Source organism: Ursus arctos, unplaced genomic scaffold (assembly GCF_023065955.2).
Source record: "Ursus arctos isolate Adak ecotype North America unplaced genomic scaffold, UrsArc2.0 scaffold_42, whole genome shotgun sequence".
Taxonomy (NCBI): Eukaryota; Metazoa; Chordata; class Mammalia; order Carnivora; family Ursidae; genus Ursus; species Ursus arctos.
Window position 1 is genome coordinate 503,455 of NW_026623059.1, and position 23,279 is coordinate 526,733.

Sequence of the window (23,279 nt, forward strand, 5' to 3'; positions counted from 1 at the left end):
TATTCAAATCGGCAAAGAAGAAGTCAAAATGTCTCTCTTCGCATATGACATGATACTCTATATGGAAAACCCAAAAGAAGCCACTCCCAAACTATTAGAAGTTATAGAGCAATTCAGTAATGTGGTGGGATACAAAATCAATGCTCAGAAATCAGTTGCATTTCTATACACGAATAACGAGACCAAAGAAAGAGAAATTAGGGAATCCATCCCATTTACAATAGCACCAAAAACCATACATTACCTTGGAATTAACTTAACCAGAGACGTAAAGGACCTATATTCTAGAAACTATAAATCACTCTTGAAAGACATTGAGGAAGACATAAAAAGATGGAAAGATATTCCATGCTCATGGATCTGAAGAATTAACATAGTCAAAATGTCCATGCTACCCAGAGCAATCTACACTTTCAATGCTATCCCGATCAAAATACCGATGACATTTTTCAAAGAACTGGAGCAAATAGTCCTTAAATTTGTATGGAACCATAAAAGACCCTGAATCTCCAAGGAACTGTTGAAAAGGAAAAACAAAGCCGGGAGCATCACAATGCCGGATTTCGAGCTGTACTACAAAGCTGTGATCACAAAGACAGCATGGTACTGGCACAAAAACAGACACAGAGACCAATGGAACAGAATAGAGAGCCCAGAAATGGACCCTCAGCTCTTTGGGCAACTACTCTTTGATAAAGCAGGAAAAAACATCCAGTGGGAAAAAGACAGTCTCTTCAATAAATGGTGCTGGGAAAATTGGACAGCTACATGCAAAAGAATGAAACTTGACCACTATCTCACACCATACACAAAAATAAACTCCAAATGGATGAAAGACCTCGATGTGAGACAGGAATCCATCAAAATTCTAGAGGAGAACATAGGCAGCAACCTCCACGACATCGGCCAAAGCAACCTTTTTCATGATACATCCCCAAAGGCAAGAGAAACAAAAGATAAAATGAATTTATGGGACTTCATCAAGATTAAAAGTTTCTGCACAGCCAAGGAAACAGTCAAAAACTAAGAGGCAGCCCACAGAATGGGAGAATATATTTGCAAATGACAGTACAGATAAAGGACTGGTATCCAAGATCTACAAAGAACTTCTCTAACTCAATACACAAGAAAAAAATAAACAAATCAAAAAATGGGCAGAAGATATGAACAGGCACTTTTCCAATGAAGACATACAAATGGCTAACAGACACATGAAAAAATGTTCAAAATCATTAGCCATCAAGGAAATTCAAATCAAAACCACACTGAGATACCACCTTATGCCAGTTAGAATGGCAAAAATAGACAAGGCAAGAGACAACAATTGTTGGAGAGGATGTGGAGAAAGGGGATCCCTCCTACATTGTTGGTGGGAATGCAAGTTGGTACAGCCACTCTGGAAAACAGTGTGGAGGTCCCTTAAAAAGTCAAAAATTGAGCTACCCTATGATCCAGCCATTGCACTGCTGGGTGATTACCCCAAAGATACAGAGGTAGTGAAGAGAAGGGCCATATGCACCCCAATGTTCATAGCAGCAATGTCCACAATAGCTAAATCGTGGAAGGAGCCGAGATGCCCTTCAACAGATGACTGGATTAAGAAGTTGTGGTCCATATATACAATGGAATATTACTCAGCTATCAGAAAGAAGGAGTTCTCAACATTTGCTACAACATGGACAGCACTGGAGGAGGTAATGCTAAGTGAAATAAGTCAAGCAGAGGAAGACAACTATCATATGATTTCTCTCATCTGTGGAACATAAGAACTAGGATGATCAGTAGGGGAAGAAAGGGATAAAGAAAGGGGGGTAATCAGAAGGGGGAATGAAACATGAGAGACTATGGACTCTGAGAAACAAAGTGAGGGCTACAGAGGGGAGGGGGGTGGGGGAATGGGATGGACCTGTGATGGGTAGTAAGGAGGGCACGTATTGCATGGTGCACTGGGTGTTATACACAACTAATGAATCATTGAGCCTTACATCAGAAACTGGGGATGTACTGTATGGTGACTAACATAATATAATAAAAAGTCATTATTAAAAAACAATGTCAATGGTATTTTAATAGGGATGAAATTGAAAGTGTAAGTTCCTCTGTTCAGGATAGACATTTCAACAATGTTTATTCTTGGTTTTTTATCTTTTCTGTTGTTTCTTTTTTTTAGTTTTTATACTATTTATTTTTTTAATTTCTGCTCTAATCTTTACTATTTCCTTCCTTGTGCTATATTTAGTGTTCACTTGTTGTACTTTCTCTGGTTAGGTGGTTTATCTGAGATTTTTCTTTCTTCTTGAGGTCTTCTCTGTGCTGTATATTTCTCTCTTAGGACCACATTTCCTAGAAAATTAAGGGAATGTGATAAAGGTTTTAGCCCCCTGTGTAGTGACTGGGAGTGTGTGTGTGTGTGTGTGTGTGTGTGTGTGTGTGAGAGAGAGAGAGAGAGAGAGAGAGAGAGAGAGAGAGAGGAGAGGGAGAGAGAGAGAGAGAGAGAGAGAGAGAGAGAGATCTTTTCAGAATCAACATCCACACAACACCAGGAAGTTGTCCACTGCTTTCCCACGTTGTCACTAACACTAATGCTGTGATTTGGTTTAAGACAGTGACCCCCACCAAGACTCTTTCTGCACTTGTTTTGGATTGTTGATGCCTCTGCAGCCTCATGTCCTGCAAACATTTAATGCTCCTTCTAGCAAGTTTGCACGTTGAGCTGGGTGGTCCTGTGATGCCTAGTGAGTGCAGCTGGGATTCCTGTAAAGGTTCAGTTGCTGAGCATCAGGATATTTGTAATTCATTGGTATTTAGGGACAGGAATAGACATTGTGAGTGACTTTGTTTTTTGTGGTTTTTACTATAGCCGTTTTCACATTAAATTATTTTCTAAGCCATAGAGTGTTTAGGTAAGCACAGAATCATGTCTGAGGAGAGGGCCCCTGGGGGAAACTGCTCTATGGAGAGGAAGCCCCAGACCCTGACAGGAAACCTGCCCACAACCTCCATCTACAGCTGCTCCTGGGGCTTAAGCACAGAATTGGTGACTAGTGAGCACCCTCTGCTGGTCCAGATCCCCTTCTACAGTGAGGTTTGTGTCTGGACTCACACTGATGTCCCCTCACTGTGTCCTTTGCACAGTAATACACGGCCGTGTCGTCAGCTCTGAGGCTGTTCATCTGCAGATACAGCGTGTTCTTGCCGTTGTCCCTGGAGATGGTGAATCGGCCCTTTACGGAGTCTGCGTAGTATGTGCTACCACCACTACTGCTAATACCTGCGACCCACTGCAGCCCCTTCCCTGGAGCCTGGCGGACCCAGTACATCCAATAGTTACTGAAGGTGAATCCAGAGGCTGCACAGGAGAGTCTCAGGGACCCCCCAGGCTTCACCAGGTCTCCCCCAGACTCCACCAGCTGTACCTCACACTGGACACCTGCAGACACAAGACAACCTGGTCAGGTAACTGTCACACACCCACTGTTTGTCTCCCTCAGATCCACTCACACACTCCATGTCTCTTGTTCCGCATGAGTTACCTTTTAAAAGAGCAACAAGGAAAACCCAGCCGAGCACCAACTCCATGGTGAGCTCTCTGTGTTCTGTTCTGATTACTGATTGGAACACCTGGAAACCCTGGGTCTGGGGCTCCTCTCCCAGCTGCAGAGTCAGGGTTGGACTGTTTTAATCAGCAGAGGGAGGGCCCTATTTGCATGACCTCTGACTATATATTCAGCTTGGGATCTATGCTGACTTAGAGGCCAGTAAACAGAAGAGATGTGACTGCCTTTGTTTTGTAGGTATTGACCATTTGAAAAAATACCATATTTCATTATTTAACTTTCCCCTGTTTGTATGTAGCCTCCATGTGGGACTTCGTTTTTACATATTCACACAAATCTTGCAGATAGGTGTCATGTTGTGCCAAATGAATCATAAACCTACACCTAGAATTTTAGAGGGTTTGTGAGGTGTCCAGGAACACATTCAGGGGTAGAATGAGCCCCAGTATTTAAGGACGACCTCCTGCCCCTGAACACCGAGGACAGAGAGGGCAACCTCGTGAGACATGTTGAACCCCTCAAGTAATGGCGACAGGATGATTTTACCTGCTCTAGAGTTACTTAAAGTAAGGAGAGAATCAGGGTTCATGCAGGTGTATTTTCTAACATGTCAATATATATATGTTCCTCCCAGGTCATCTCTGTGTTTATTAGTTTTGATGAGTGTACTGGACACAGGATGCACTGCACACATGCAGAATGTGTCATGTGATAAACACTGTAGTCACAATCAGCATTATCCAGATTCAGCAAACCAATTGTCACTAAATTTTCCTGTATTTTCCCTGGAATTCCTCCTCCTCCTTCCCTTTCTCACCCTGTCCCCACATACCTTGGCTATATCTCCTGTTACTTAAACTAGTTTTAATTTTGAGGGGTTTATAAATGTGCAATTATAGTGTATGTAATTTCATTTGTAGGACTTTTTTTCTCTGCATAAATACTTGAGAATTCAGCCATGTTGCTGTCTGTAGCAAGAATCATGTATTTTAATGTTTTGCAGCTTTCCTTAGAGTGAACATAGCAGAATTTTATTTTTTAAGTGGTTGGTTGGGGTAAGAATTTTTTCCAGTGTCTGATATTATTAATAAATTTGCTTCTCACTACAGATGTAGATATGGAGCTCAGAGAATGTATTTGTTTCATTGATCTGCTTTAGTGTTTTTCTGGTTTCTATTTGATTGGTTTCTCTTCTAATCTTTATTATTTTTCTTCTTCTCCTTGGTAGGTGTTATTTTCTGTTCTTTCTCCAGCTCCTTTAGGTGTACAGTTTCCTTGTCGATTTGAGGTTTTTCTCAATTTTTGAGAGAGGGTTGTACTGCAGTGTACTTCTTCCTTAGGACCACCTTTGTTGTTTCCTAAAGGTTTTGAACAGCTGTGTTTCCTTTTCCTTTGCTTCCATGATTTTGATTTTTAATAAGCGAAGATGATTTATTGATGAAATTTATATGATTACATTTTAATTTTACACTTGATTTCAGTCCTTTCCTTTTGATTTTTTAATACTGTCCAACATTCAGGATTTGAGCTAAGCGTTTATTGTTTTAGTCATTTTCTCGCAGTAGCATGTGTACCTCTTTGCAATCTCCTCTCTGAATGCATGTGCCATTATTAGTGGTCTGATTGCCATTCTCAAACATTTGTTTATTCAACGTTACCTGTGCTTAGGACATTTATTTTCTATTTCACGTTTTAAAAGATCAAAGGGACAATATGACAGGAAATTCATAAACATGACTTTCACAGAACTAAAATATCCCCAAAGAAATTTTATCCCACCTATGTTAGCCTCTGCCATTCATTAAGTGCCTCAATCTTTCCTTATTCCTGAGTAGCATTTGGTCCGTAATCTTTTTTTTTCATAATACTATTTTTTATTACATTATGTTAGTCACCATTCAGTACATCCCTAGTTTTTGATGTAAAGTTCCATGATCCATTACTTGCATATAACACCCAGTGCACCATGCAATACGTGCCCTCCTTACTACCCATCACCAGCCTATCCCATTCCCCCTCCCCCCGAAGTCCTCAGTTTGTTTCCCAGAGTCCATATTTTAAATTCTTCTTTAATTTTCTTGTTCACTCATTCATTTTTTAGTAGGGTGCTTTTCACTTCCACATTCCCTCTTGTGAATGATTTCACAATGATTTACACTTTCAAAGCCTCGTGGTCTGAAAATATGCAGGGAATGATCGGAATCTCTTGGTATCTGTTGAGACCTGATTTGTGACCCGGATGTGATCTATTCTGGAATAAAGTCCGTGAGCACTCACGAACAATGAGTATTCTGTTGTGTTAGGATGGAATGCTGTGTATATGTGTGTGAGGTCCATCTGGTGTGATGTGTCATTCAAAGCTCTTGTTTCTTTGTTGATCTTCTGCTTAGATGATCTGTCCATTGCTTGGAGTGGAGTGTTGAAGTCCCTTGCTAGTAATATATGATTATCAATGTTTTTCTTTGCTTTGGTAAAGGGATTTTGTGTTCTTGGTTACATGCAGGAGATGTGTATCATAGAAGGTGAAGTTATGACCGTGTTCTTTTCTTTATATTCAGAATGAGTGTGATTTACAGAGATGCTTATGGATGCCCAGGTTTACCAAGGTTGATGAGTGATGGTTAACTCCCTCACTCTTCCTTCCTGCATGCATGATCTAAAACATTCCTGTCCTCCTGCTCTGGAGACAGTTACACATTCATGTCCCCAGGCTCCCCAGCCTGTGCTACTTCCATCATAGCTGATACATGAGACCCTCTGCAGCCCTTTCCCTGGAGCCTGCCAGGCCCCGTTCATCCAGGAACTACTGAGGGTGAATCCAGGGCTGCATAGGATGGTCTTAGGGACCCCCCAGGCTTCACCAGGTCTCCCCCAGACTCCACCAGCTGCTCCTCACACTGGACACGTGCAAACACAAGACATCCTGGTCTGGAATCTGTGTCACATCCACTGTTTCTCTCACTCATATGCACTCACATATTCAGTGTCTCTTGTTCACCGTAAATTACCTTTTAAATAGTGTCCATGAAAACTCAGCCAAGCACAAAGTCAATGGTGAGTTTTCTGTGTTCTCTCCTGATCACTGAATGGGAACACCTGGGGATCCTGGGGCTGGAGCTTCTTTCCCATTGCTGGGGTCGGGGCTGGGCTGGTTCAATCAGTGGAGCGAGGGCCCTATTTTCATGTCCTCTGACTCTATAGCCACCTTGGGATCTATGTTGACAGAGAAGGGCAGTGACCAGATCAGATGTGAATGCCTTTGATTTGGTGCTAGTGACATTTGGGAAACTTGGATTTTTGATTATATGACTTTACAGAATACACACATGGGCTCGGTGTGCTGCTTAGTTTTTACATATTCACACAAATCTTGGGGCCTAGGTGTCGTGTTACTGCATAAAGAGATATGAAACTATTCCCAGAAGTGCAGAGGGATTGTGAGGTGTCCAAGAGCAGCTCTGGGGTGAGAATGAGCCCCAGGACGTGGACCTGTGCTCCACCCACAGGACTTGCTGCCTCCCTGAGCCACCTGCAGGACAGAGTGGGCAGGCTGATGACGAATGTGGAACTCGTCCTGTGATGGGGACAGGATGATTGTTTCCGGACTTTACCTAAAGTACAGAGAGAATCAGGGTTTGTGCAGGTGTACTTTCAAGTCTCTAACATGTCACTATGTCTGCGTGGCTCCTGAGTCATCTCTGTGAGAATCTGTAACGGCTGTGATGCGTGTACTTGACACAGGATGCACTGCACACGTGCAGAGTGCGTGATATGGTCATCACTGATGTTAGACTCAACATTATCACGTGAGAAAATAGATTCCTCTTACATCTTCCTGTTTCTCTTAGAATTCCTCCTTCCTGTCTTCTCTTCTTCACCCTGTTCCCACATAACTACTGATTTTTCTCTGTTACTGTAGACTAGCTTTAATTTTCTAGGATGTATAGATGTTTTATTATGATATATGTGCTTTTATTTTTAAGGCTTAATTTGCTCAGCATCAACCCTTGAGATCACATCCGTTTTGCTGTGTGTAGCAAAAATCACTATTAATTCCTGGCAGCATTCCAGACAATGAACACAGGAGAATTTAATTCTTTTAATCAGTTGTTTAGGATTGGGATCATTTCCAGTTTCTGGTATTTCAATCAAGTTGCTTCCTAGCCTGACTTGAAGGTGTGGAGTTCAGAGAATGTATTATTTATATGGTCTCCACGGCAACAACTAACCTGGAGTAGATGTGGGGGAGTACCTTTGCATCGATGAGGGACTTTATTTAGCTTTGGGGGTTTTCCTATTATGTAGATATTCATGGAACTCAATTTCACACATGGGAATTCGTATTTATTCATTTATTTACTCAATTCCCTCATCATGTAATGTTTATGGTTACTGTTTGTGTTAGGTTAGGGTTAGATTTGGGGTTAGGGTTAGGGGTCTAAGGAGTAGGGCTTAGGACATGTGCCTGGTATCCTGCAGTTCAGAGACCTCCCCAGAGAGTAAATCTCAACATTGACTGGGATGAGAATAGCCTGGCAGCCATCTGCTGAGCTGAGGCAAGAAGGGGATTTGGGCATCTAAATACTTGTTTTTAGAAATGTTGATTTTGGGGCGTCTGGGTGGCTCAGTCATTAAGCGTCTGTCTTCAGATCAGGGCGTGATCCCGTTGTCCTGGGACGAAGCTCCAGATCAGACTCCCTGCTCCACTGGGAGCCTGCTTCTTCCTCTCCCACTCCCCCTGCTTGTGTTCCCTCTCTCGCTGTCTGTGTCTCTCTCTGTCAAATAAATGAATAAATGAAATCATTATCAAAAGAGAAATGTCTTATTCTGTTCCAGCTGCTGTAACACTGTATACAGACTGGGTGGTTTTAAACAACAGACACTCATTTCTCACAGTGCTGGAGTCTGGAATATTCAGGACAAGGTGCAGGCAGATGTGATGTCTGAAGAGCACCCTCATCCTGGGATGTCCATTGCCTGTCACCGCACATGGAATCAGGGGGCAGGGAGCTTTCTCAGTCATGGTGTGTAAGGGCACTACTCCCATCATGAGGCTGCACCCTCCTGACCTAAGTGCCTCCCTAAGGCCCAACTCCTCGTCCCATCACATTGTTGTTAGGTTTCTTTGTGAGGATGGTGGAGGTCACACACATTGAGCTGAAGTCAACAACTGAGGATCAATGAGCGATTCCATGCAGATGAAAAGCCCCTCCCCTCTAGCACCTCAAAGTGAGGATTCTCATGGATCCAGTAGAAACTTCTGGTCTCTGCGTGCACACGGTGAACACAGAACCTTCAGAACCAGCGGGTGACCTTGGGGAGTGGACAGCTTCCACTGCAGACACCCGGCAAGACCTCAGTCCACTTCTAATAGCTTCCTTATTAGTATTGTCAGCTTATATGTTATCATTCTCATTTTCTAGGGACTCAGGTGGTCTTCACCTATTTGATCAGTTCTCTTCCTTTTCACTTATTTTTCTAGTTGCATGGAATTAGGCATGAGACTTTATCTTCTGATGATTCATTACTACACCAGAAGCCCCCTTGCTCTGTCTTCTCCTGCACCACACATGGGACATCGGATAGGAAAGCCGAGATTCTGTGCCTTTGATGTTCTAGATCCCTTGGGACTTTTCCAGCACTGAGCCACGAGAAAATCCCTGATGTCATGTCCTTTCCTGGTTTTATTAAAGCATTTCTGACACGCTGTGTGACATTCCCTGAGATCGATAAGCATTGTGTATTCTCCCATGTGTGTGTCGTATCATCTGATTCCCCAACTGTATCAAGCTTGGTGGGGGTCCCTCTGCTTCTGGATGATGTCAGCTAACTAGATGCTGTGAGCATGGTGTCCACACAACACCCCCAGCACTAGGGCCGTTCTCCTCTGGCTTTGGCTTCATGATGCTTCTGTGCCTGATGTCCAGCATGAACTTTATTTTACTGGCTCGTCGTTCGTACACTGGTTTGTGTGGTGCTGTGTTGTTGAGTCCTGCTTAAACTTTTACAGATTTAGCAGACTGACATCAGAATGTCTGTATATAATTGTCATTTAGGGAAAAGCTGAAGCCGTGTAAGTGACGTTCTGCTTTTTGTGCATGGAAGTATAGTTTTCTCCTGTTACAACCAACCTTTGTATTCACAGATGTAAGAGTAAGACGAAATCATTATTCGAGAGAGGCCCCTGGGAAAACTGTTTTATGGAGAGGATGCCCCACACGGTGACAGGAGACGAGCGTTTACTCTCCACCTGCACCTGCTGCTGGTGTGGAAAGTGTATTTGTGGGTCTTGAGTGCCACACGCTGATCTGAGTGTGCCCTTCTCTCCTGAGTGCCCCTGACTCTTGAGCACCCCCTGGTGACCTGAGCTCCCAGAGGTGACCTGCGATCCCCCTGGTGACCTGAGCTCCCCCAGGTGTCCTGAGAGCCCCCTGGTATCCTGAGCTCCCCCTGGTGGATTCTGAGGGCCCCTGCTGTCCTGCCCCTACTGTGTCCCTGCAGGAAGGTTTGTGTCTGGGCTCACATTGATGTCTCCTCTTTGTGCCTCTGGCACAGCAATACACGGCCGTGTCCTCGGTGGTCACAGAACTCAGCTGCAGGGAGACCTGGTTTTTGGACGTGTCAGCAGTGATGGAGATGCGGCCCTGGAAAGTCGGGTTGTAGCTTGTGCTACCTGTCCAGTACCCCATCCACTCCAATGCTCTCCCAGGGCGCTGGCGGATCCAGTTCCAATAGTAACTGCTGGTGACAGAGCCCCCAGAGACAACACAGTTGAGAGAGAGGGTCTGTGAGGGCTTCACCAGCCCTGGGCCTGACGCCTGAAGTGTAAGTTGAGACAGGACACCTAGGGACAAAGAGAGTCATGGTGATTCGGTCCCATCCCACAGAAAGGCCCCCGTCTATCCCAGAGCATCCAGACCCTTACCCAGGGGAGCTGCCAGAAGGCAGAGGAGGGACCACAGCATCTGCATGGCTGTCTGCAGGATGGAGACCCAGCACACTGGCTTCTGCCTGTGATGCCGATTTCTTCTGGGAGCACCCAGGTGATTTGCATGTGGGTCCCTGCAGAGACGGGGAAGCATTAAAAGATCCTGAGCCCTGGTGACAGTCACTAGTTCTTGGTGTCCCCATGGTGGGTGGTGTGAGGACCCACTGAGCCTGTTTCTAGTGATCTAGGCTGAGTTCTGCCTGAACTGTTCTCCAGTCCCAGTTACTTGAGTGGGTTTGTGCTGGAGTTGATGAAGATTTGGAAACCTCATGAAGGTTCTCTTGTGTTCTCTTGTTGGGCTGTTTGACTGTGGGCTGCAATTTTAACCTTCAGATTCACCTGTTCACATACCTGGAGGATGAGGCAGTAGTCCAGGGTCCAGACCGTGATTGCTTGCGTTCTTAGGGTAATTCTCTCCTAATGGTATGGGTCCTGGAAATGATGGTCCACGTTTCCGTCTGCAAAAGGGGGTGTTAGGAACTATATGCAAGTATTTACATAAGGAAACAAGCTCATCATGTGGATAGCAAGGCAGAAGGATTGGGTGTTAAGTGGGTATGCGTTTCTTCTTTTCCTCTTGTTTTTACTTTTATTTAAATTCAACTAGCCAGCGCATAGTACATCATTAGTTTCGGATGTAGTGTTCAATAGTTTATCAGTTGCGTACAGCACCCAGTGCTCATCACATCAAGTGCCCTCCTTAATGCCCATCACCCGGTCACCCCATGCCTCCACCCACCTCCCTTCCCTAACCCTCAGTTTGTTTCCTATAGTTAGGAGTTTCTCTTGGTTTGTCTTCCGTCTGATGACATCCCATTCAGTTTTCCTTCCCTTCCCCTATAATCCTCTGCACTTTTTTAAAAAGATTTTATTTATTTATTTGACAGAGATAGAGACCGCCAGCGAGAGAGGGAACACAAGCAGGGGGAGTGGGAGAGGAAGAAGCAGGCTCCCAGCAGAGGAGCCCGATGTGGGGTTCGATCCCATAACGCCGGGATCACGCCCTGAGCCGAAGGCAAGCGCTTAACCGCTGTGCCACCCAGGCGCCCCCCTCTGCACTTTTTCTTATTTTCCACATATGAGTGAAGCCATATGATATTTGTTTTTCTCTGATTGACTTATTTCACTCAGAACGATACCCTCTAGTTACATCCATGGAATAGAAATGTTTATATGCAACTGATAAATTGTTGAACACTACATCTGAGTCTAATGATGTACTATATGTTGGCTAAATGAATTTAAATAAAAAATAACACCTAAAATCCAAGTCATATGGTCCTTTACTCACCCTGAGACAGATGGTTCTAGGGAGGAACACATTTAACTGAGTCAGAAAGAGAGGTGTTCCCTTCCCACAGAACATGAGACATGCAGACCCTACTACACAGGCATCTAAAGTGGTCCAAGCCCCAGGATGTGCCCCCATCTCCATCCAGACCCCAAATCCTCATGGGAAAGAGGAGGGTGAAGGGGAAGCTGGACGTGAACGTTCACACAGCGTCTGGAGTATGGAGCTTCTTTACCTTGATTTCTCTGTCCTTTGAGGTCCTCATGGACAGGTTCCTGCATGTATTATAAAGACTTTATGATTAATGAATCTGTAATGGAAAAGTCATTTTCTCTGTTGCATGTTCTCTCTCTTTTCCTCTCCTCCTAACTTCTGTCTCACACACAGGAGATTTCAACACACATGGTAGTAGGGGAAAGATTCTTGTAAGGTTACAAATTAGCAGGTTCACGTTGTTTGCTTTCTTCGATTCCACTGAGAACTCCTGATAGAATTCATAGTGATATACTGCTTTTCTTGTTTATTTCATCATTTCTGTCTTCATTGTTCCTTCTCTGGGCATCCTTTGTTCCCTAGTATTAGCAAGTACATTACGAAATTACTAATGTCAAGCTCCTCGTTTACAGTTTGCCCTGAGGTGATGGGATGAGCCAAAGGAAGGAGGTCAGATTCCTGAGTCTCTGAACACCCACAGATTCCAGCTGGCACGACTGATGGGGTTTCCTGGTCCCCACAGGTAGAGCACAGACCCTCAGATGTGATCTTGGACCTCATGTTCCAGCAGATCCTGGAAGCCATGATGCTGCCAGTCCCACACCCCACTCTGCACCTGCAACAGGGAAGAGCTTTCTCATGGGGTGTCCTGTGTTTAAGGAATGAGGTAATCTCTGGAACAGCTCATGAAGGTCCCGTCTCACACCCAGTCCAACTGAGTCACAGGGGTTTACCATTAGAATATATAATGCCCCTCCCCATGTAGGGCCAGCACACCAGAGTCGCAGAGGGGATCAACACTGCGGGGCATCAAGACACAGATTTTTTTTTTATAATGTTCTTTTTCCATTATATTATGTTAGTAACCATACAGTACATCCCTGCTCTTTGATGTAATGTTCCATGACTCATTAGTTGTATATAACACCCAGTGCACCATGCAATATGTGCCCTCCTTACTACCCATCACCAGCCTATCCCATTCCCCTACCCCCCTCCCCGCTGAAGTCCTCAGTTTGTTTCCTGGAGTCCATAGTGTCTCATGCTTCATTCCCCCTTCTGATTACCCCCCCTTTCTTTATCCCTTTCTTCTCCTACCGATCTTCCTACGAATGCTTGTTTCCTTTGCTAGATTAGGGAAGTTTTCAGCTACAATTTGTTCAAATATCTCTTCTAGACCTCTCTCTTTCTCCACCCCCTCAGGGATGCCGATGATTCTGACATTGGAACAGGTCATTGAGTCTCCCGTAACCTACATTCCTGAGATTGGATTTTTTGAGCCAAGTTTCTGTCTCAACTTTCTTTCTACCATCCCATCCTCCAGTTCACTAATTCGTTCTTTGCCTCGTGTACCGTGGCCGTCAGAGCATCTAGGTTTGACTGCATTTGATTCATAGCATTTTTATTTTTTAAAATATTTTTATTATATTATGTTAGTCCCCATAGAGTGCATCCCTGGTTTTTGCTGTAAAGTTCGATGATTCATTAGATGCGTATAACACCCAGTGCACCATGCAATACCTGCCCTCCCCACCATAGCATTTTTAATTTCTGCCATATTTGCCCTCATTTCTGCCCTTAGAGATTTCATATTCTCGTTAATATTTTTGTTAATATTTTTTTCAAGTCTACACATCATCTTGACCATTGTTACTCTGAACTCCATGTCTGATAATTTTGTTATATACATATCCATCAGTTCTGTGGCAGAGGCCGCAGACTCGTTTTTTTTTTTTTTTTTTTTTTTTTTTTGCTGGGTGGAGATTTTCCTTTTCCTCATTCTGATGAGGAGATGTTGTGGGGTTGTCCAGAGCCCAAATTATTGCTCAGGACCAAGGCAGTGCGCACTTGTTTTATAGGGACCTTAGGGATGTGGGCTTCTTGATTTTTCAGCCTGCCTTCCGTGGGAGGGGCCTGTCGCGCTGATACTCAGGGAACCCTGTTTGGGTAAAGTCTCTGTGTCCCCTGCGAGGGGGGATGGGGATGGGCACACTGAGCCGGTATTTCCAGGCTTTTCTTCTCTGGCGGCTTTCCCTGGCGGTTTGCTGTGGCTCTTCTGATCATCAGAGCAGCAGTGGCCGAATCCTAGCCTCTGTCTCAGAACAGAGAGATCTCAGTCTGCTCTCCACTGAGCTCTTTTGGCCTCTTTAACTCTGTTTCTGTCGGTGCTGCTGAACACCGTGCAGCGTCCTGTGTTGTGCGCGCCACAGCCGGTGTCCCAGCCCTCACTTCCAGGGCCAGCATGTCTCTGTTCTTTGTGCATCTAAAACCGCCAGCTGCCCCAGTTCCTGTGCGTGCCCCTGAGCTCCCTCTTTCAGTGATTCGTGGGTACTCTGGAGAGCCCATTTTCAGTCTGGTCACAGGGGTGTGCCCAGGCTCACGGTCTCAGTCTGCGCACTCGTGGGTGCGGGTCTGCAAGTCTGGCCTGCTTCCCAGTGCAGGTGGCTACTGCTTCCTGGCTCCTGACTGCGTTGCCCCCCTCTCCCTTTAGTTTATCTTCCGATTTCTGTGCGTGGATTCACGCCTCCCCTCTTCGTACCTCAATACTCAGTGCTGGAGATGTTCATTTCTGGAGATTCAGATGTATCTTCCTGCATCTCGGGCTGATTCCGTGGGTTTTCATTATGGTCTGGTGCATATCCAGCGCGACTCAGGGGACCAGCTGAAAAGGGGGACCCCTATTCCTCTGCCATCTTAACTCCTCCCAATATGTGCCCTCCTTAATAAACGTCACCAGGCCTGCCCATCCCCCCACCCGCCTCCCTTGTAAAACCCTCAGTTTGTTTCTTGGAGTCCATCGTCTCTCATGGTTCATCTTCCCTCCTAATTCCCCCCTTCTTTTCCCTCTTCTTTCTCCTAATGTCCTCCATGCTATTCCTTATATTCCACTTGTAAGGAAACCAAGTGATAATTTTGTTTCTCTGCTGACTTAGCTCACTTAGCATAACCCCTCCGGTTTCATTCATGTTGATGCAATGGTTGATCCTTTCTGATGGCTGCGTAATACTCCATTGTGTGTGCGGACCACATCTTCTTTATCCATTCTTCTGTTGAAGGGCATCTCAGCTCCTTCCACAGTTTGGCTATTGTGGACGTTGCTGCTAGGAATATTGGGGTGCGTATGACCCTTCTTTTCCCTACTGTGTATCTGTTTGTTGAAATACCTACTAGTGCAATTGCTGAGTCATAGGGTAGCTCGAGTGTTAACTTTTTAAGGAACCTCCATATTGTTTTCCAATGTGGCTGGAACAACTTGCATTCCCACCCACAGTGTAAGAGGGTTTCCCTTTCTCCACATCCTCTGCACCATTTTTTTTCTTGCCTTGCCAATTTTTGCCATTCTAACTAGTGTAATGTGGTATCTCAAGGTGGTTTTGATTTAATTTCTCTGATGGCTAATGATCCATTAGTGATTTGTTTGTCTTCTTTGGAGAAGTGTCTGCTCATGTCTCCTACCATTATTGACTGGGTTTTTTGTTTTTTTGGTGTTGAGTTTGATAAGTCCTAGAGATCTTGGATATCAGCCATTTATCTGAAATGTCATCTGCAAGTATCTTCTCCTATTCTCTGGGCTGCCCTTTAGTCTTGTTGGCTGCTTCCTTTGTTGTTCAGAAGCTTTTAAAAAAGATTTTATTTATTTATTTGATAGAGAGACAGCCGGTGAGAGAGGGAACACAAGCAGGGGGAGTGGGAGAGGAAGAAGCAGGCTCCCAGCAGAGCAGGTAGCCCAATGTGAGGCTCGATCCCAGGACGCCGGGATCCCTCCCTGAGCCGAAGGTAGATGCTTAACGACTGAGCCACCCATGCGCCCCTGTGCAGAAGCTTTTTATCTTGATGAAGTCCCAAAATTTCACTTTTGCTTGTTTCCCTTGCCTTTGGAGTTGTGTGCTTAAAGAAGTTACTGTGGCTGATGTCGAAGAGGTTCCTGCCTATATTCTCCTCAAAGATTTTGATGGATTCCTGGCTCACATTGATGTCTTTCATCCATTTTGAGTTTGTCTTTGTGTAGGGTGTAACGGAATGGTCCACGTTCATTCTTCACTCTGTAGCTGTCCAGTTTTTCCAGCAACACTTAGTGTAGAGACTAACTTTTATCGATTGGATATTGTTTTCTTCATTTGTCCAAGAGTAGTTGATCATAGATTTGAGGGTCCATTTCTGGAGTCTCTTTTCTGATGCACTGATATGTGTGTGTTTGTGCCAGTACCGTGCTGTCTTGGTGATCACAGCTTTGGAATATAGCTCGCAGTCAGGCAACGTGATGCTACCAGCTTTTGCTTTCTTTTCCATCATTCCCTAGTCATTTTTGGGTCTTTTCTGGTTCCATACAAATTTCAGGATTGTTTGTTCCAGCTCTTTGAAATATGCCAATGGTATTTTATTAGAGCTGGCATTGAGAGTGTAATTTCCTCTGTTCAGGATAGACATTTTTATAGTGTTTAACCTTGGTTTCCTTCTTTTTATAATATTTTTTTTATTATGTTAGTCACCATACACTATATTCTTAGTTTTTGATGTAGTGTTCCATGATGCGTTACTTGTGTATAACACTTTTTCTGATCTGTTGTGTTTTTTTTTTAGTTTTTATAACATTTTTTTATATTTATTTCTTCTCCAATCTTTATTTCCTTCCTTCAGCTGTATTAGGCTTCAGTTGTACTTTCTCTAGGTCCTTTAGGTGTAAATTTAAGTTGCTTATCTCAGATTATTCTTGCTTCTTGAGTTCTTCCTGTATCTGTGTATTTCTGTTGTAGGACCACATTTCCTAGAGAAATCAGGTGAACGTGTTAAAGGTTTTATACCCTTGTGTAGTCAGTGTGTGTGCGTGCGTGTGTGTGTGTTTGTGAGAAAGAGAGAGAGAGACAGAGAGAGAGAGAGAGAGAGAGAGAGAGAGAGAGAGAGAGAGGTCTTCAGATTGCACATCCACACAACACCAGGAAGGTGTCCACTGCTTTCCCACGTTGTCACTAACATTGATGCTGTGATTTGGTTTATGACGGTGACCCCCACCAAGACACATTCTGCACTTGCTTTGCATTGTCGATGCCTCTGGAGCCTCATGTCCAGCACGCACTTAATGCTGCTTCTAGGATGTTTGCACGTTGAGCTGGGTGGTCCTGTGATGCATAGTGAGTATAGCTGGGATTCCTGTGAAGGTTCAGATGTGAGCACCAGGATATTTGTAATTCATTGGTATTTAGGGACAGGAATAACCATTGTGAGTGACTCTGTTTTTCGTGGTTTTTACTATATCTGCTTTACCATTAGAAAAATTTTCTAAGTCAGAGAATGAAGAGGTAAGTACAGGATTATATGTGCAGAGAGGGTCCCTGTGGGCAACTGCTCTGTGGAGAGGAAGCCCCAGAACCTGACAGGAAACCTGCCCACAACCTCCATCTGCAGCTGCTCGTGGGGCTTAAGGACAGAACTGGTGACTAGTGAGCACCCCCTGCTGGTCCAGATCCCCTTCTACAGTGAGGTTTGTGTCTGGGCTCACACTGATGTCCCCTCACTGTGTCACTCGCACAATAATACACGGCCGTGTCGTCGGCTCTCAGGCTGTTCATCTGCAGATACAGCATGTTCTTGCCGTTGTCTCTGGAGATGGTGAATCGGCCCTTCACGGAGTCTGCGTAGCTTGTGCTACTTCCACCGCTATTAATGTATGCGACCCACTGTAGCCCCTTCCCTGGAGCCTGGCGGACCCAGTTCATGTAGTAACTACTGAAGGTGAATCCAGAGGCTGCACAGGAGAGTCTCAGGGACCCACCAGGCTTCACCAGGTCTCCCCCAGACTCCACCAGCTGCACCTCACACTGGACACCTGCAGACACAAGACATCCTGGTCAGGAAACTGTCACACACCCACTGTTTGTCTCCCTCAGATCCACTCACACACTCCATGTCTCTTGTTCAGCATGAGTTACCTTTTAAAAGAGCAACAAGGAAAACCCAGCCGAGCACCAAGTCCATGGTGAGCTCTCTGTGTTCTGTCCTGATTACTGATTGGAACACCTGGAAACTCTGGGTCTGGGGCTCCTCTCCCATCTGCAGAGTCAGGGTTGGGCTGTTTTAATCAGCAGAGGGAGGGCCCTATTTGCATGACCTCTGACTATATATTCAGCTTGGGATCTATGCTGACATAGAGGCCAGTAACCAGAGCAGATGTGACTGCCTTTGTTTTGGTGGTGTTGACCACTTTTGAAAAAAAATATGACTTTTCATTATATAACTTTCATGTATGTACATAGCCTCCTTGTGCGACTTCATTTGTACATACTCACACAAATCCTGCAGGATAGGTGTCATGTTGTCCCACAAGGAATCATAAACCTACACCTAGAATTTTAGAAGATCTGTGACTTGTCCAAGAACACATGCAGGTTTAGAATGAGCCCCAGTGTCCAAGGACGACCTCCTGCCCCTGAAACAGCGAGGACACATAGGGCAGGCTCGTGGGAAATGTTGAACCCCTGGTGTAATGGGGACAGGATGATGTTACCTGCTCCAGAGTTACTTAAAGTAAGGAGAGCCTCAGTTACTTAAAGTAAGTGCAGGTGGATATTCTAACATTTCAGTGTCTATGTGGTCCTCCAGCATCATCTCTGTGTTTATTACTTTTGATGAGTTACTAGACATAGGATACACTGCACACGTGCAGAATGTGTGATAGGATAAACCAGTGTCACAATCAAGCTTTCCAGAGTCAGGAAATCAATTCTCCCTAATATTTCCTATGTTTTCCCTGGAATTCCTCATCCTCCTTCCCTTCTTCACCCTGTACCCACATAACTTGGGTATTTCTCATGTTACTTAGACTAGTTTTAATCTTGAGGAATTTATAGATGTGCAATTATAATGTATGTAATTTCATTTGTAGGACTTTTAAAAAATTTCTCTCCATAAATCTTGAGAATTCTACCATGTTGCTGTCTGTAGCAAGAATCATGTATCTTAATGTTTGGCAGCTTTCCTAGCAGTGAACATAGCAGTATTTATTTTTTAAATGGTTGTTTGGGATAAGAATTTTTCCCAGTTTCTGATTATACAATAAATTTGCTTCTCACCCTGCAGATGTAGATATGGTGCTCAGAGAATATTTTAGTTTCATTGATCTGCTTTACTGTTTTCTGGTTTCTATTTCATTGCTTTCTGCTCTAATCTTTATTATTTCTCTTCTTCTGCTTGGTTTAGGCCTTTTTTGCTGTTCTTTTTCCAGCTCCTTTAGGTGTAAAATTTGCTTGTGGATTTGAGATTTTTCTAAATTCTTCAGAGAGGTTTTTATTGCAGTCTACTTCTTCCTGAGGACCAACTTTTTGTTTCCTAACGGTCTTGAACAGGTGTGTTTCCTTTTCCTTAGCTTACATGATTTTTAAAATTCTTCTTTTATTTCCTTGTTCATTCATTCATTACTTGGTAGGGTGCTCTTTCACTTCCAAATATCCTCTTGTGAATGATTTCACAGTGATTTCCAGATTCAAAGCATTGCGGTCTGACAATATGCAGGGAATGATCCAAATCTCTTGGTTCCTGTTGAGACCTGATTTGTGACCCAGTATTTGATATTCTGGAATAATGTCCATGAGCACTCGCAAAGAATGAGTATTCTGTTGTTTTTGTTGAAATGCTGTATATATATCTGTGTGGTCCACCTCGGCCAATGTGTCATTCAGAGCTCTTGTTTCTTTGTTGATCTTTGCTTAGATGACCTGTCCATTGCCATGAGTATGGCGTGAATTCCCCTGGTATTGATATGTGGTTATCAATGTTTTTCTTTACTGTGGTAAAGGGATTTTGTGTTCTTGGTTACATGCAGGAGATGTGTATCATAGAAGGTGAAGTTATGACCGTGTTCTTTTCTTTATATTCAGAATGAGTGTGATTTACACAGATGCATATGGATGCCCAGGTTTACCAAGGTTGATGAGTGATGGTTAACTCTGTGTCAGCGTGACTGGGCCATGGGTGCCCAGATCAAACATTGCTTCTGTGGGTGCCTGTAATGCTGTTTCCAGAAGAAATTGGTATTCACATCCATGGTCTCTGTGTAAGTGGGCGTCATCCGATCCATTAAGGTTCTGAACAGAATGAAATGCAGAGGGAGGAAGAATTCCCTCACTCTTCCTTCCTGCATGCTTGATCTGGAACATTCCTGTCCTCCTGCCTCTGGAGACAGTTACACATTCATGTCCCCAGGTTCCCCGGCCTGTGCTACTTCCATCATAGCTAATACATGAGACCCACTGCAGCCCCTTCCTTGGAGCCTGGTGGACCCAGCTCATGCCATAGCTACTGAAGGTGAATCCAAAGGCTGCACAGGAGAGTCTCAGGGACCCCCCCAGGCTTCACCAGGTCTCCCCCAGACTCCACCAGCTGCACCTCACACTGGACACCTGCAAACACAAGACATCCTGGTCAGAAAACTGTTTCACATCCACTGCTTCTCTCACTCATATGCACTCACATATTCAGTGTCTCTCGGTCACCATAAATTACGTTTTAAATAGTGTCCAGGAAAACTCAGCCAAGCACAAAGTCAATGGTGACATTTCTGTGTCCTCTCCTGATCACTGAATGGGAACAGCTGGGGATGCTGGGGTTGGAGCTTCTCTCCCATCACTGGGGTCGGGGCTGGGCTGGTTTAATCAGTGGAGGGAAGGCCCTATTTGCATGTCCTCTGACTCTATAGCGAACTTGGACCTATGTTGACAGAGAAGGGCAGAGACCAGATCAGATGTGAATGCCTTTGATTTGGTGCTAGTGACATTTGGGAAACTCGGATTTTTGATTATATGACTTTGCAGAATACACACTTGGGCTCGGTGTGCTGCTTAGTTTTTACATATTCACACAAATCTTGGGGCCTAGTGTCATGTTACTCCATAAAGCGATGTGAACCTACCCTCAGAAGTTCAGAGGGTTTGTGGGGTGTCCAAGAGCAGTCTGGGGTGAGAATGCACCCAGGACGTGGACCTGTGCTCCACCCACAGGACCTGCTGCCTCCCTGATCCACCCGCAGGACAGAGTGGGCAGGATGATGAGGAATGTGGAACTTGTCCTGTGATGGGGACAGGATGATTGTTTCCAGACTTTACCTGAAATACAGAGAGAAACAGGGTTTGTGCAGTTGTATTTTCAAGTCTCTAACATGTCACTATCTCTGCATGCCTCCTGAGTCATCTGTGTGAGAATCTGTAATGGCTGTGATGCGTGTACTTGACACAGGATGCACTGCACACGTGCAGAGTGCGTGATATGGTCATCACTGATGTTAGACTCAACATTATCACGTGAGAAAATAGATTCCTCTTTTTTAATAATAATTTTTTATTGTATCATGCTAGTCACCATACAGTACAATCCTAGTTTTTTATGTAAAGTTCCATGATTCATTACTTGCGTATAACACCAAATGCACCATGCAATATGTGCCCTCCTTAATACCCATCACCACCTTATCCCATTCCCTCCCCTTCCCTCTGAAGCCTTCAGTTTGTTTCCCAGAGTCCACAGTCTCTCATAGTTCATTCCCTCTTCTGTTTACCCCCCCTTTCTTCTTCTCTTTCCTCTCCTACTGATCTTCGTAGCTCTTATGTTCCATAGATGAGAGTAACCATATGATAATTGTCTTTCTCTGGTTGACTTATTTCACTTAGCATTATCTCCTCCAGTGCCGTCCATGTTGCAGCAAATGTTGAGGAATCGTTCTTTTTGATAGCTGAGTAATATTCCATTGTATATATGGACCACATCTTCTTAATCCAGTCATCTGTTGAAGGGCATCTTGGCTCCTTCCTTCATTTAGCTATTGTGGACAATGCTGCTATGGACATTGGGGTGCATATGGCCCTTCTCTTCACTACGTCTGTATCTTTGTGGTAAATACCCAGTAGTGCAATGGCTGGATCATAGGGTACCGCAATTTTTAACTTTTTAAGGGACCACAGCACTGTTTTCCAGAGTGGTTGTACCAACTTGCATTCCCACCAAGAATATAAGATGGATCCCCTTTCTCCACATCCTCTCCAACAATTGTTGTTTCTTACCTTGTCCTTTTTTGCCATTCTAAATGTCATAAGGTGGTATCTCAAGGTGGTTTTGATTTGAATTTCCTTGATGGTTAATAATTTTGAACACTTTTTCATGTGTCTGTTAGTCATTTGTATGTCTTCATTGGAAAAGTCTGTTCATATCTTCTGCCCATCCTGCTCAAGAATGATTGGGTAAACCAGGAAATTATAAATCAATTTAAACAATTTATGGAGACCAAAGAGAAAAAAATACAATGGTCCAAAACCTATGGGACACTGCAAAGGTGGGCCTAAGGGGAAAATACATAGCCATCCAAGCCTTACTCAAAAGAATAGAAAAATCTAATATTCACTTTTTATATTCTCACCATAAGAGGCTGGAGCTGGAACAGAAGAACAGGCCTAACCCACACATGAGAAGGCAGTTGATCAGGATTAGAGCCGAGATCAATGAATTAGAAACCAGGAGCACAGTAGAGAAGATCAACAGAACTAAAAGCTGGTTCTTTGAAAGAATAAATAAGACTGATAAGCCACTGGCAAGACTTATTCAAAAGAATAGAGAAAGGACCCAAATTAATAAAATTATGAATGAAATGGGAGGGGTCACAACCAACACCAAAGAAATAGGAAGGATCATTAGAAACTTTTATCAACAGCTTTATGCCAATAAATTAAACAACCTGGAAAAATGGATGCCTTCCTGGAAACCTATAAACTACTGAGACTGAAACAGGAAGAACTTGATTTTTTACAGAGACCGATTAATTATGAAGAGATTGAAGCAGCAAATAGAATCCTCCCCCAAAACAAGACCCCAGGGCCTGACAGATTCCCCAGGGAATTCTACCAAACATTCAAAGAAGAAATCATACTTATTCTCCTGAAGCTGTTTCAAAAAATACAATCAGAAGGAAAACTACCAAACTCAGTCTATGAGGCCTGTATTACCTTGATCTCCAAACCAGGCAAAGACCCCATGAAAAAGGAGAATTACAGTCCGATATCCCTGATGAATATGGACACCAAAATTCTCAACAGGATCCTAGCTAATAGGATCAAACAGTACATTGACAGGATTATCCATCATGAACAGTTGGGATTCATCCCTGGGATGCAAGGGTGGTTCAACATTCACAAATTGCTCAGTGTGATAGATGATATCAACAAAAAAGAGTCAAGAACCATATGATCCTCTC

The 23,279-nt window shown here is 44.0% G+C and overlaps 3 gene segments (V, D, J or C); all 3 read right to left on the reverse strand.

Annotated features, from left to right (window-relative positions):
* Positions 1-3,041: 3,041 nt before the first annotated feature.
* LOC125281449 (immunoglobulin heavy variable 3-23-like) lies at positions 3,042-3,646 on the reverse strand. The segment is given in 2 exon segments: positions 3,042-3,430; positions 3,534-3,646. Coding segments are annotated over 2 exon segments (435 nt in total).
* A 6,150-nt stretch (positions 3,647-9,796) lies between these two features.
* Positions 9,797-10,528, reverse strand: LOC125281429 (immunoglobulin heavy variable 4-59-like). The segment is given in 2 exon segments: positions 9,797-10,401; positions 10,483-10,528. Coding segments are annotated over 2 exon segments (651 nt in total).
* A 6,956-nt stretch (positions 10,529-17,484) lies between these two features.
* LOC125281428 (immunoglobulin heavy variable 3-74-like) lies at positions 17,485-18,092 on the reverse strand. The segment is given in 2 exon segments: positions 17,485-17,873; positions 17,977-18,092. Coding segments are annotated over 2 exon segments (435 nt in total).
* Between the last annotated feature and the right edge of the window lie 5,187 nt (positions 18,093-23,279).